Source organism: Choloepus didactylus, chromosome 8, assembly GCF_015220235.1.
Source record: "Choloepus didactylus isolate mChoDid1 chromosome 8, mChoDid1.pri, whole genome shotgun sequence".
Lineage (NCBI taxonomy): Eukaryota > Metazoa > Chordata > Mammalia > Pilosa > Megalonychidae > Choloepus > Choloepus didactylus.
In genome coordinates, this window is record NC_051314.1 from 22,473,196 (window position 1) to 22,486,251 (window position 13,056).

General features: G+C 36.0%; 1 protein-coding gene across 1 annotated transcript in view; it reads right to left on the minus strand.

Annotated features, from left to right (window-relative positions):
• The window catches only part of POLR3B (RNA polymerase III subunit B), a 161,656-nt gene that overhangs the window by 32,114 nt on the left and 116,486 nt on the right, over positions 1-13,056 (minus strand). Inside the window, exons 22-23 of the mRNA XM_037846769.1 lie at positions 12,545-12,662; positions 9,961-10,103 (exon numbers count right to left, since the gene is read on the minus strand). Coding sequence (XP_037702697.1) covers positions 9,961-10,103; positions 12,545-12,662 — 261 coding nt within the window. The remainder of the gene's footprint in view (positions 1-9,960; positions 10,104-12,544; positions 12,663-13,056) is intronic.

Genomic DNA, 13,056 nt, shown 5'->3' on the forward strand with positions numbered 1-13,056 from the left:
AGTTAAAGTGGGGTAAGAAACAACTAAATTGAAGTGGCCTGAAGCTAAGGATTACTAGCTTTACACTTAAAATAGAGCACCCAGGAGGAGGGGGAAAGTCTTTTCAGAGGGAGTAGAGGGGACATTGGGATTTCTGTAAGGAAGTATAAGCTCAGGATGAGATACAGACACAGAAAAGACGGAGAGGACCCAGGACTCCATTTTTGCCTCGGGCTGATCTTCTTGAAAGGAGGGCTAAACTCTGGAGAACACCAGCCAATCAGAGCCAATTTGCAAAGACTGTAAAAGGTGTTTGTTTGCACTGGTTGGTTTGTTTTTATTAGCTCCTGGCACTGAAGGATATCTCTGTCATATCACTAACTGGATACATAATAAGGAACAGACAGCTCAAGGACTAAATCCCAGAGTTAACACATTAAACTATTAAAATGTACAGTGGGTAACAAAAGATTTCAAGGCAAACAAAGAAAGGAAATGAAGGGCCACCCAAAGGAACAAATAAAAATCCAGAAACCATCAACACAGATAACTTTGGATACATGACACAAGAAAGAAAGAAAGAAAGGAAGAAAGGAAGAAAGGAAGAAAGGAAGAAAGGAAGAAAGAAAGAAAAAGAAAGAAAGAAAATATATGAAAAAAGCATATAAGAAGGAAATGAAAAGGGACTCAAAATAGTACACTAAAAAACTATGACAGTAGGCCTTAACAGAAGAATTGAGGGACAAAAAAGGTATAAGACTTACAAAGATGAAACAGCAAAACAGCAGAAGAAAATCCTGCATTATCAGTAGTTATTTTAAATATAAATTAATTAAACTCTCCAGTCAAAAGGCAGAGATTGACAGAAAGATAAAAAACATAACCCAACTATATACTGTTTACAAGAGATCCACCTTAAATTAAAAAAAAAAAAACACAAGAAGGTTGAAAGTGAAAGGATGGAAAAAAATATATACCATACAAATGTTAACCAAAGAGAGCTGGGGTAGCTATAAAATAAACTTTGAGTCAAAAACTGTTATAAGGGACAAAGGAGATCACTGTATACTGATAAAGGGGTCAATTCAACAAGAAGACATAAGAATTATAACTATATATGCACCTAACAGCAGAACTCCCAAATATATGAAAAAAAATATTGAGGATTTGAAGGGAGAAATAGATGGCTCTATATTAATAGCAGGAGACTTCAATATACCACTTTCAATAACACTGAGACAAAAATCAATAAGAAGACAGAAGACTTGGTAAACAAACCAACTAGATCTAACAGGCATATACAGAACATTTCACCCAACAGTAGCAGAACACATATTTGTCCTTGACGCACATGGGTCATTCTTTAGGATAGACTATATGTTAGGTCACAAACAAGTCTTAATACATTTAAAAATGATGAAATCACACAAGTTTCTTCTCTGACCACAATGGAATGAAGCTAGAAATTAATAACAAAGGGAGAACCAGAAAATTCACAAATATGTGGAAATTAAGCAACACACTTTTAAATAATCAATGGGTCCAAGAAGAAATTACAAGGGAAATTAAGAAATATCCTGAGACAAATGAAAACAAAAACACTGCATATCAAAACTTATGAGAAGTAGTAAAGGCAGTGCTGAGAGGGAAATTTATAACTAGAAATGCTTGCATTAAAATAAAAGAATGATAAAATCCTAAGTTGAGAATGTAAGATCTAGATAAAAAGAAAGAGCCAACTAAATCTTAAGTGAGCAGAAGGAAGGAAATAACAAAGATTAGAGCAGAGATACATGAAACAGAGAATTAAAACACAATACAGATAATCATCAAAACCAAAAGTTGGTTCTTGGAAAATATCAATAAAACTGACAAACCTCTAGCTAGATTGATAAAGAAAAAAAGAGGACATAAATATTAAAATCAGAAACGAAAGGGGGGACACTATTACAAAACCCACATAAATAAAAAGGATTATAAGAGGATACTATGAACAACTGTATGCAAACAATTTAGATAATCCAGATGAAATGGACCAATTCCTAGAAACACAAACTACCTACACTGACTCATGAAACAATAGAAAATCTCAAAAGACCAAAAATCAGTAAAGAGATTGACTCAGTAATTGAAAATCTCCAAACAGACATGCTCAGGACTTCACTGGTGATTTTTAGTAAACACTCCAAGAAGAATCAACACCAATCCTGATCAATCTCTTCCAAAAACGTAAAGAGGAGGAAACACCCCTAAACTCATTTGATGAGGCCATCACCCTCATACCAAAGCCAGATAAAGATACCACAAGAAAAGAAAATTATGGACCAATAGCTCTGACAAATATAGATGCAAAAATCCTCAACAAAATATTTGCAAACTGAATCCAACAGCAAATTAACAGAATTGTACATCACGATCAAGTGGGATTTATCCCAGTATGCATCGGTGGTTCAATATAAGAAAATCAATTTATGTAATACACCACATTAATAGAACAAAGGGAAAAAACCACACGATCATCTCAGTTGACACAGAAAAGGCATTTGACAAAATCCAGAACCCTTTCTTGATAAAAACACTTAGGAAACTAGGAATATAAAGAAACTTCCTCAACACGATAGAAAGTATATATGGGAAACCTACAGGTAACATCATATTCAATCATGAAAAACTGTAAGCTTTCCCCCTAAGATAAGAAGACCAGGATGCCCACTGTCACCACTGTTACTCAGCAACGTACTGGAAGTTCTAGCCAGAGAAATTAGGCAAGAGAAAGAAATAAAAGACATCCAAATTGGAAAGGAAGAAATAAAACTTTCCCTGTTTGCAGAGGGCATGATCCATAGATACAAAATCCTGAAAAACCCACAGTGAAGCTCCTGGTGGTAATAAATGAATTCAGCAAGTAGAGGGGTACAAGATCAACATGCAAAAATCAGTATTGTTTCTATACACCAGTAAAGAGCAATCTGAAGAGGAAATCAAGAAAACAATTCAAATATAATAGCAACTAAAAGAATCAAGTATCCAGGAATAAATGTAACCAAGGACGTAAAGGACTTGTACATGTAAAACTACAAAACACTACTAAAAGAAATCAAACAAGACCTAAATAAATGAAGGACATACTACGTTGTCCTAAATATTGTTTTGATGTCAATTCCACCTAAAGCGATTTACAGATTGAATGCAATCCCAATTAAAATTCCAATAGCCTTCTTTGCAGAAATGGAAAAGCCAACCAGCAAATTTATATGAAAGGGTAAGGGGTCCCAAATAACCAAAGCCATCTTGAAAAAGAACAAAGTTGGAACACTCACACGTCCCAACTTAAAAACTTATTAAAAGCTACAGTAATCAAAATAGCATGGCACTGGCACAAGCACAGACATATAGATCAACAGAATCAAAGGAGAGTTCAGAAATATACCCTCCCATCTATGGCCAACTGATTTTTTTTTTTTTTTTTTTTTTTGCAATTTATTTATTTATTTATTTATTTATTTTTTAATTCAGTTTTACTGAAATATATTCATAAACCATACAGTCATCCATGGTATACAATCAACTGTTCACAGTATGATCATATAGTTATGTGTTCATCACCACAATCTATTTCTGAACATTTTCCTTACATCAGAAAGAATCAGAATAAGAATAAAAAATAAAAGTGAAAAGAGAATACCCAAACCATCCCCCCATCCCACCCTATTTGTCATTTAGTTTTTACTCCCATTTTTCTACTGATTTTTTTTCAATTTTTTAACTTTGTTTATCAAAAAATTAAAAACAAACAGGCAAACAACACCCAAAAAAACCCCACAACATTTCAAACAAAGCAATGGATTAAGGAAAACAAATAACCTAAAATAACTACTTTGCTTCCAATATGTTCCTACCATACCCCAAGAAAATTAATAAACCATGTCCAAACAGAGGAGTAAGAAAAACAAATAATCTAAAATAACTACATTGCTTCCAACATGTTCCTACCATACCCCAAGAAGATTAACAACCCCTAAGAAAACAAAGGAATAAGAGAAAAAAAAACCTAAAATAACTCTATTGCTTCCAACATGATCTTACTATATCCAAGAAAGTTTACACACCATAATCATTCCTGAGCATTCCCACAACATTGAGATTACCCTCCATAGTTTATCTGTTCTTATTAGATCATCATTCCCCCTCCACTAATTGGTATCTCTAGGTCCCCTACATTCTACAGTATAAAACATTGTACATTTTTCACAGAATTCACATCAGTGGTAACATACAATATCTCTCTTTTGGCCAACTGATTTTTGACAAGGGTACCAAGTCCACACAATGGGGAAAGAATAGTCCCTTCTACAAATGGTGCTGGAAAACCAGATACCTATATGAAAAAGAATGACAGTGGCCCCTACCTCATAACACTTAGAAAAATTAACTCAAAATGGATCAAAGACCTATATATAAAAAGCAAAACTATAAAACTCCTACAAGAAAACATAGGGAAGCATCTTCAGGACTCTGGTGTTAAACAATGGTTTATTAGACCTTAAACCAAAAGCACGATCAACAAAAGAAAAAATAGGTAAGTGGGATTTCATCACTATTAAAAACTTTTGCACATTGAAGGACTTTATCATTAAAGTAAAAAGACAACCTACAGAATGGAAGAAAATATTTGGAAACCACATATCTGATAAGGGATTAATAACCAGAATATATAAAGAAATCCTACAAATAAACAACAAAAAGACAAACAACACAATTAAAAAATGGGCAAAAGACTTGAATAGATGTTTTCCCAAAGAAGATACACTAATGGCAAATAAGCACATGAAAAGGTGCTCAATATCATTAGCCACTAGGAAAATACAAGTCAAAACTGCAATGAGATACCATTTCAAACCCACTAGAATGGCTACTAAGGATAAAATGGAAAATAACAAGTGTTGGAGATGATGCAGAGAAATAGGAACATCTGTTGGTGGGAATGTAAAATGGTATAGCTGTGAGGGAAACAGAATGGCAGTTCCTCAGAAAGTTAAGTACACAATTACTATATGACCCGGCAATTCTACTACTCTGTATATACTCAGAAGAATTGAATGCAGGGACTCAAACAGATATTTGTATACTGATGTTCATAGCAGCATTCTTCACAATTGAGAAAAGGTTGAAGCAACCCAAGTGTCCATCAACAGATGAATGGCTAAACAAAGTATGGTATATACATACAAAGGAATATTACTCAGTTGGAAGAGAAATGAAGCTCTGATACATGTGACAACATGAATGAACCTTGAAGACATCATATTGAGTGAAATAAGCCAAAAAACAAAAGGAAAAATATATGATCTCACTGATATGAAATAATTAGAATAAACTAATTTATAGAGTGAGAAACTAGAAGACAGATTACCAGGAGCCAGAGTAGGGGTAGGGAATGGGGAATTAATGCTTGATTGGTACAGAGTTTCTGTTTGGGACTATAGAAGAGTTTTGGTAATGGATGGTGGTGATGGTAGCACAACATTGTGAATGTAATTAACACCTCTGAACCATTTGAATGTGGTTAAAATGGAAAATTTTAGGTTATGTGTATGTTACTTGAATAAAAATAAAAAAAAATCATAGGACTTTTCAACACAAACTGTGAACTCTACTGTAAATTATGGACTATAATTAATAGAATCATTATAATAATATTGTTTCAATTGTAACAAAGTTACCACACTAATACAAATTGTTAATTATAGGGAAAATAGTGTTTGTGGAGGGAGGTATATGGGAAGACTTTTTCTGCATGATTTTTCTATAAACTTACAACTTCTCTAATAAAAATAAATTTTAAGAAAAAAATAGAAGGAAGAAATCTTTCAAAAAATAGAAACTTGAAAATAGAAGAAAACTAAAAAGAAAAAAAAACTAAAACTGAAATCTAATAAAAGAAAAGTAGAAACACATACTGGTTGCTATAAAAAAAGGAAGAGAATACATTAAATAAAAAAAAGAGGTAAAATGGAAATCTCATTAGAATATCTGAAAAATAAAGTTGATCATATCTCCTAGACAGAAAAACAAGAAAAGAAAGAGATGGACAAGAAAAGAAAGAGATGGACAAAAGAAAAACAAAACAAAACAAAACACTAGAGCATCAATCTGGACGATCCAACCTGTGTGACTAATAAGAAAACCAGAAATGGTACAGGGAAAATGATTAAGAGGAAATCATCAAAGAAATAATAAAAGAAAATGTCCAAGAACTGAAGGAACTTCAATTTCCAGAATGAGAAGGTGCCCTGAGCTCTCAGCACAAGGAATGGAAAAAAAAAAAAAAAAAAAAACCATTAAATGTCAGAATTCCAACAATGAAAAAAGATAGTAAAAGCTTGCAGAGAGACAAGGGATGAGAGGGAAAAAGGGAGATAGGGAAAAGAGAAACTGGGCACAGGAAAAGATTAGGAGGTAAGAATGGCATTATAATTCTTGTAAATAACAGAATCTTGAAGATAATGTAGCAGTGCCTTCAAAACCTTCAGGGAAAACGATTTTTCAACCTAGAATTCTATACATAACCCAAGAATAAGTATGAGGACAGAATACATTCAAACACATATGATCTCAAAAAAATAAACTTCCCATGCATCCTTCCTGAGCAATTTAATGAATGAGGTATTCTACCAAGAGAGGGAAGAACTAACAGAAAAAGAAAGATTAACATGGGAGGAGCCAAGAAACAGGCTCCAAAGGGAATTACTTGTATGCGGGTTAGTGCTTCTTAACCTTGTTTGAAAGTACTTGTAAGGCACAGAAGGTAACAAGACTGCTCACAGCTCTGCCCGCCCCAGGCTCTGCCGAGATGTCCTGAAGGCCAAGGGGATCAATCTCTCAGCCCACATATTCCCAAATTCTTGACACATTGGCTGGGAAGCTCAAGCTCAGAGAATTAACCACTACAATTTGGAGCAGGAAGCGCGAGGACTCCAGGAGGCAGACCTTCTGCTGAAAACAAATATGTCATAACAGACTATCTATTGATAGCGTGAGAAATTGTAAGGAAGGACTGTTGATGGTATGAGAAAAATGGTAACAGGAATAAAGGAAATTTTTCAAAAAGTGAAACAATTCTTAACCTCAGAAAAAGTAGTTATATAACAAAGAAATACACTAAAAATTACTTGGTAGGGGAGTGAACAATATTTATATAATCAGAGTAATGCAATTTAAGTAATTATGTAACCAAAAATTGTGATAAACCTATGCAGGGAGTGGGGAGTAGAAAAGAGAGGAAGTAAAATGCTAGGCTTTCCTACCTATCATAACAGAAAATCAACAGGTAATATAAAAAATGATGAAGATGTAACTGTTTAAGAGTAACATTTAGAAATAGGAAGGCAAAAATGAACAGAATTGGGGGAAAGGTAGGGACTGATTTTCAGTACAAAAATCTTGTTACTTTTGACCTTCTTAAACCATTTGCATATATTATTTGATAAAATCTTATAGTTAAAAAATTAAAACTATGTTCAGTTAACAGTTCTGTATCCTTCCTTACCTTACTCCGCTAAAGCTTATACTACCTATTTTTTGTTTGTTTGTTTTTTCCCCAATCTTTTCAATAAATCTGATGGAGCGGTAAGAGGAGAGACTATCAAGGGAATCCAGTCTAATAAGGTTTTTACCCTTGGATTAAAAGCCATCTGGAAAATGAAAACTAACAAGACAAACTCCTCACTACATGTGAAAGGTCACCTAAACCCAGGAGGACTTATTTCAGTTTCATATAGAGATGTAGAAGTCAAAGTCCCCCTAAGCTTGAACAGATCCCTAAAATCTGCTGTTTCAAGTCACTGCAAACTGGAAACCACTTCTGTCAATGAACATTATCCCTACCGAATTAACATCATGGAAAAGTGCTATAGCACAAAGACCTACTGACATTTTACTCCTGTATTTACAGGAGCTTACTAATCACGTGTAGTTTCATTTTCAAAAGTGAGGCTTGGTCTATACATATAAACATACACATGATATCTAGACAAAAATCTGAGTAAAATAAATCCATCAAGAGTATAGAATCTGTCCCTTTTCACTTCCTCTATCTTCTAGCATTCTTTCAACCATTCAAATTCAACCAACAATCTATGAAGTATCTGTCAGGCTCTTTGGAGAGTGTAAGGATATGGTTCTTGCCTTCGAGAAGTTAAGTGGAGTTAGAATTCAGTAGGTGGGCTGCTAGCTTCAACTCTTGGCAGAATATTCTGACAGAATGAAGACACAAGGACTTGGGATATTTGAAGCTTATAAACTGATTCAGAATGGGGATGTTCTCTTTTGTGCATTCTTGCAAAGCTTCCAGTAACAACATTTTATAAGAGTATCAATCTTTGCTCTTCTCCAGGTAATAGGTGCAAATAAAACAGAGATAGTAAACAAGGTTATGGTTATACTAGAATGACTTGGGAGTTTATCTCAGAAACTGTCAAGACAAAGAGAAACAGTTTCTATACAGAGAATTAGATTTTCACTAGCAAGCAGCAGAAAACATTAGAACCTCAAGATATATATTTTTTTAAATACTCAAAGGATATTAAGATTTAGCAGCTCAGGGAATTATATGAATTAGAGGTGTCAACTTCACACAGATAGACCAAATTCTTTCTTACAAAATACTGACGGACTAAAATAATCTTATGTCTATCAAGTGAATAAAATTGCTATGGATGAAATAGTGTCTTTGTTTGAAATAGCTTCACTGGTGGAATGACAACCAAGGCTGGACTCATTTGACCAAACAAACTAATATTTATTATACTTACTTGGCAAATAAACATTTAAAATCAGCAAGAATATAATGTTCAGTTATGTTCAAACCAATAAATTAAAAACAAGAAGACATAAGTCTAGTAACTTACAAGGAAAAGTGAGATTCAAAGTTGAAGAGAAGTGGCTCACATCAAGTACATTTTAAAAGAATGAATAATAGCCAATGCCAATGACCACTGCTACCACTTCTTAAGCCATTTACTATGTGCCAAGCATAGTGCTAACTGCTCAACAGCAGGGGAGCACAATGGTTGGAGCCAGCGTTCAAAGACCAGTTGTGCCACCAACTTTGTGCCCTTGGGCATGCGGTTAATCTCTCTGTGCCTCTGCTCCCTTATCTGTAAAATGTGGATAATAACAGCCCCTACCTCACAGGATTGCTGTTGGTATATGTAAAGTGCTGAGAACACTGCCAGGCACACAGTTAGCACTACAGAAATGTTAGCTGTTGTTTCTGTCCTTAAAGCTAGCAACCGGCAGGCAGAGCCAAAATTCAAACACCAAGACAAAAAAAGAGACTGTACTGATGATGAGTTCATCAATAGTGATATAATGCTAGTTTCTTGAAAACAAAACAAAACAAAATAAAACAAAATCACTAGTGGATGAGAACCCAACAGTAACCATCAATGAAAACAGGGAGGTTGCTAACAGTGTCTGTCAGAGCATACCGTCTAGGGATGGCTGCCTCCAGGCAGAGGACAAAGCACTGCACTGGGAGTCGGGAGACCCGGGATCTAACACCAGCTCAGCAAAGAACTAGCTGTGCACCTTGATTGGCTGTGTAATACACAGGGTCTGAACTTCCTTACTTGTTACATAAAGGGACAGATGATTCCAAGGCATCTTCTAGTGCTGACATTCTATGAACTATGACCTAATAGAACACATAGTATTTCAAAGATAATGACTTTTTTTTTAGTTACTACTATTTATTTTGTCAATAACCATGTGTACTTCAATAAGTAAATCATCTAGAATACATTTATGATTATAATTTTGGGCATAAAACAAATAATTTTGGTAACAATGTGATAATTTTTCAAACATACTAAATTTTTCAAATAAAAGGAAAGGTAGAAAATATTTCTTTCCTATATAGTTAATAAATAGTTTACTACATTCAGTTTAACAAACAAGTTGAGAAAAGACACAATTTACCTTTTTGCCCGTGACGACTGCTAAATTTGTCTCCAATCTCTGGACGCCTTGTCTGTCTCAGCAACATTTTGATCAGAAAAGCATCTTCGGCATTTGAAGATATCATCACTTTTTCAATGTATGAATCTGTTGCCCCTTTGTAGCTAATATTAAGAGAAAGTCACTTAAAACCGAGTTTTCAAACTGCCCCTTGTGAATCTATCACCCACATGCCAAATTTTATTTAATGTCTACCACAGAATATTCTGACATTCCCATTCTGGGCTCTGAAAAACGACTTTGATTTTTCAACATTAATTTCAAATTTTATAATTTCCCGTTTACAGTCCTAGTTTAAAATGGCTAACTTTACCGAACCTTTATTACATGGCAGGCACAATGCAATTTAATCTTTACAACAGTTCCATGAGGTATTGCTATTCCTTTATTACAGGTGAAGAAAATGATGCTTGGGGAGGTTAAGTAACTTATCCAAGGGTACACAACAAATTGGAATTTAAGCCCAAGCCTGTCAAACTCTGGACTCCAAGCTCTTAATCACTTTTTAATATTGTCTTTATCTACTCAACTTTCCTGTTAATTTTTTCACACTTTACCTTTTATCTGTTTTTTATACAACAAATGTTATTAAGGGTCTCCTATGTGTCAGATCCTTGTAAGCTCTGAAAATACAAAGATTAAGCAGAACATGGTAGCTGCCCAAAGGAACTCATAACCCAATAAAGGTGAGTAAGGTGAGTGCAGTTAAGATATCAGTTGTATGGAGAACAGCAAAGGCCCAAGGGAAACAACACTCAACTGTCCTGGAGGGTTGGGGATAACTGGGGAGGCAGGGAGGGGGCAGGCTGTCAAGACTCCTTCACCGACCAGGGAAGGGCATTCCAGGCCGAGGGGGCAGCCTGAGCAAAGGCATGGAGACTTCCAGTGGATGGTACCCCTTTGGAGAATAAGAGGCAATTTACTAGGAATGCAGGGCCTTGTATATAAACAGGTAAGGCTGGAAGGTACGCTAAGGCCAGATCATGGAAGGTCCTGCATGTCTTCCCATCTCATTTGGCCTTATCTCACACAACAGTGTCGTGAAGGATTTCAAGCAAGAGAGTAAATGACCAGATGAGTAAGTGAGAAAAACCACTCTGGCAGTAATATAGAGAGCACCTGAGAAGTATGGAGGTCCAAGACTGGAGGCAGCAACCAAGACTCCAGGCAGGAGAGGAGGGCCAGAACTCAGGTGGCAACAGCAGGGAGAGGGAGGAGGGAGAATATACGAGAACTGCTAAGGAGACAGAACCTACAGGATTTGGTGAATTGGTGTGTGTGGCAAGTAAAGGAAAGGAGTAGGGTTTCTCCTGTGAGTGACTGGCTGGGTGGCTATGCCATTCACCGAGAGGGACTCAGGAGGTGGAGAAGGCTGTATGGAGCTGGGTTGGGGATGGGGACGAAGATGGTTATGGTCTGGGTTGGGGTCCCTATGGTGCATCCAGGTAAAGCTGTACAAATGCTGGTCTAGAGCTGAAACTGGCAGATGACTATTTGGGAGTCACCAGCAAAAAAAGGGTGTCTGGAGCCCTGGGACTGGGTGAGCTCAACCAGACAGGGTGCAAAAGAGTCACCAGCCAAGCTAAGGTCATGGGGGACAACTAAAAATTAGCAATTAGACTGCAGGAGGAACAAGCAAGAGTAGGGTCACAAAATCAAGGAAGAGAGGGGTCAACTGTGTTAAATGCTATAGAGAGTAATGTGAAATTCATTCATTCATTTGATATTTATTTACTTATTCCCTAAAAGGTGTCAGGCACTGTCCTAGGCATAAGAGAAGAACGTGAATATAAGACAGCCTGCCAGATTAGGACTGAAGAGGCCACTGAGTTAGGCAAATCTGACCAGCTATGGGTTTTTCTTATTTGTTTAGCATCTGTCTTTCCTCAGCAAGAATGTGAGTTCTAGTTCACTTTGGCTAGGTTAGATACCTTGTTACCTCTTCTAGCTGTATTTATATATCACAGTGTAGTTGCCATCATTAGCCCACAGCTCATCTCATTAAGTTTCATATTTCATTATATTTTAGAGCCTAGAGGGGATTTAGAGATTAATGAGTCTTAGCTCATTCACTGTACAGTTGAAAAAACTGAGGCCAATGGAGTTTAAGTGTTTTACCCATGTAATATAGCACACAGCAAAATGGGCACTAGAACTCAAGCTAAATTCTAGTATATTGGTGATATCACATTATGTCTGGTGTACTTTGTTTTTTAAAAACACAAATCTGATCACGCCATGTCCATGTAATCGTCTCACCCTCTGTGGAATAAATTCCTAATTCTTTCACAACCTAGCCCCAGCAAGCTTTTACACCCATGTGCCCTTTGTCCTGCTGTTCCCTCCACATGGTCCACAATGCAACTCAGGTTAAGAGGTCTAGACGATGCTGCAATTTTAACTTCTAGGCTACGCTATCTTCATGACTATTATTAGTACTCAAATTGCTATTTCTAGTTCTCCAATCCTCTAAGACCTACTTCTAATTTCCCTTATTCCTTCTCTTTTTCTAACCTATGTGCTACCAAGGCAAAGCAATACATACGTAATGGGCACATCTTTGTACTGTGGTTGTTGTGGCACATTACTTCCTTCCAAAGGAATCTGAGTCACTGTGGGCATGGACTTATTTACAAGCACTTGTTTGTTTTCTACTTTCTCACCTAAGTAAAAGAAAAGAGTGTTAGATATATCATTATCATCTTGTGTGGAATGCAAAACTTATTGAGGTATAAAATTATATGGTTAAAATTATAGTGGTGAATGCATAACTGTAAGATTATACTGGGAGCTAATGATTGTTCACTTAAGATGGATTGTATGGTGTGTGAATAAAACTGTTTAAAAAATAAACAGAAAAGTACAAGTGCTGGAGAAGATGTGGAGACAGAGATATACCTATTCATTGTTGATAGGGAAGTAGAATGGTGCAGCCCCACTGGAGGGCAATGTGGTGGTTCCACAGGGGGCTGGGAATAGGATTGCCATATAATCTTGCAACCCTGTTATTTGGTAAATACTTGAAAGAACTGAAAGCAGGGCCACAAATAGGTATTT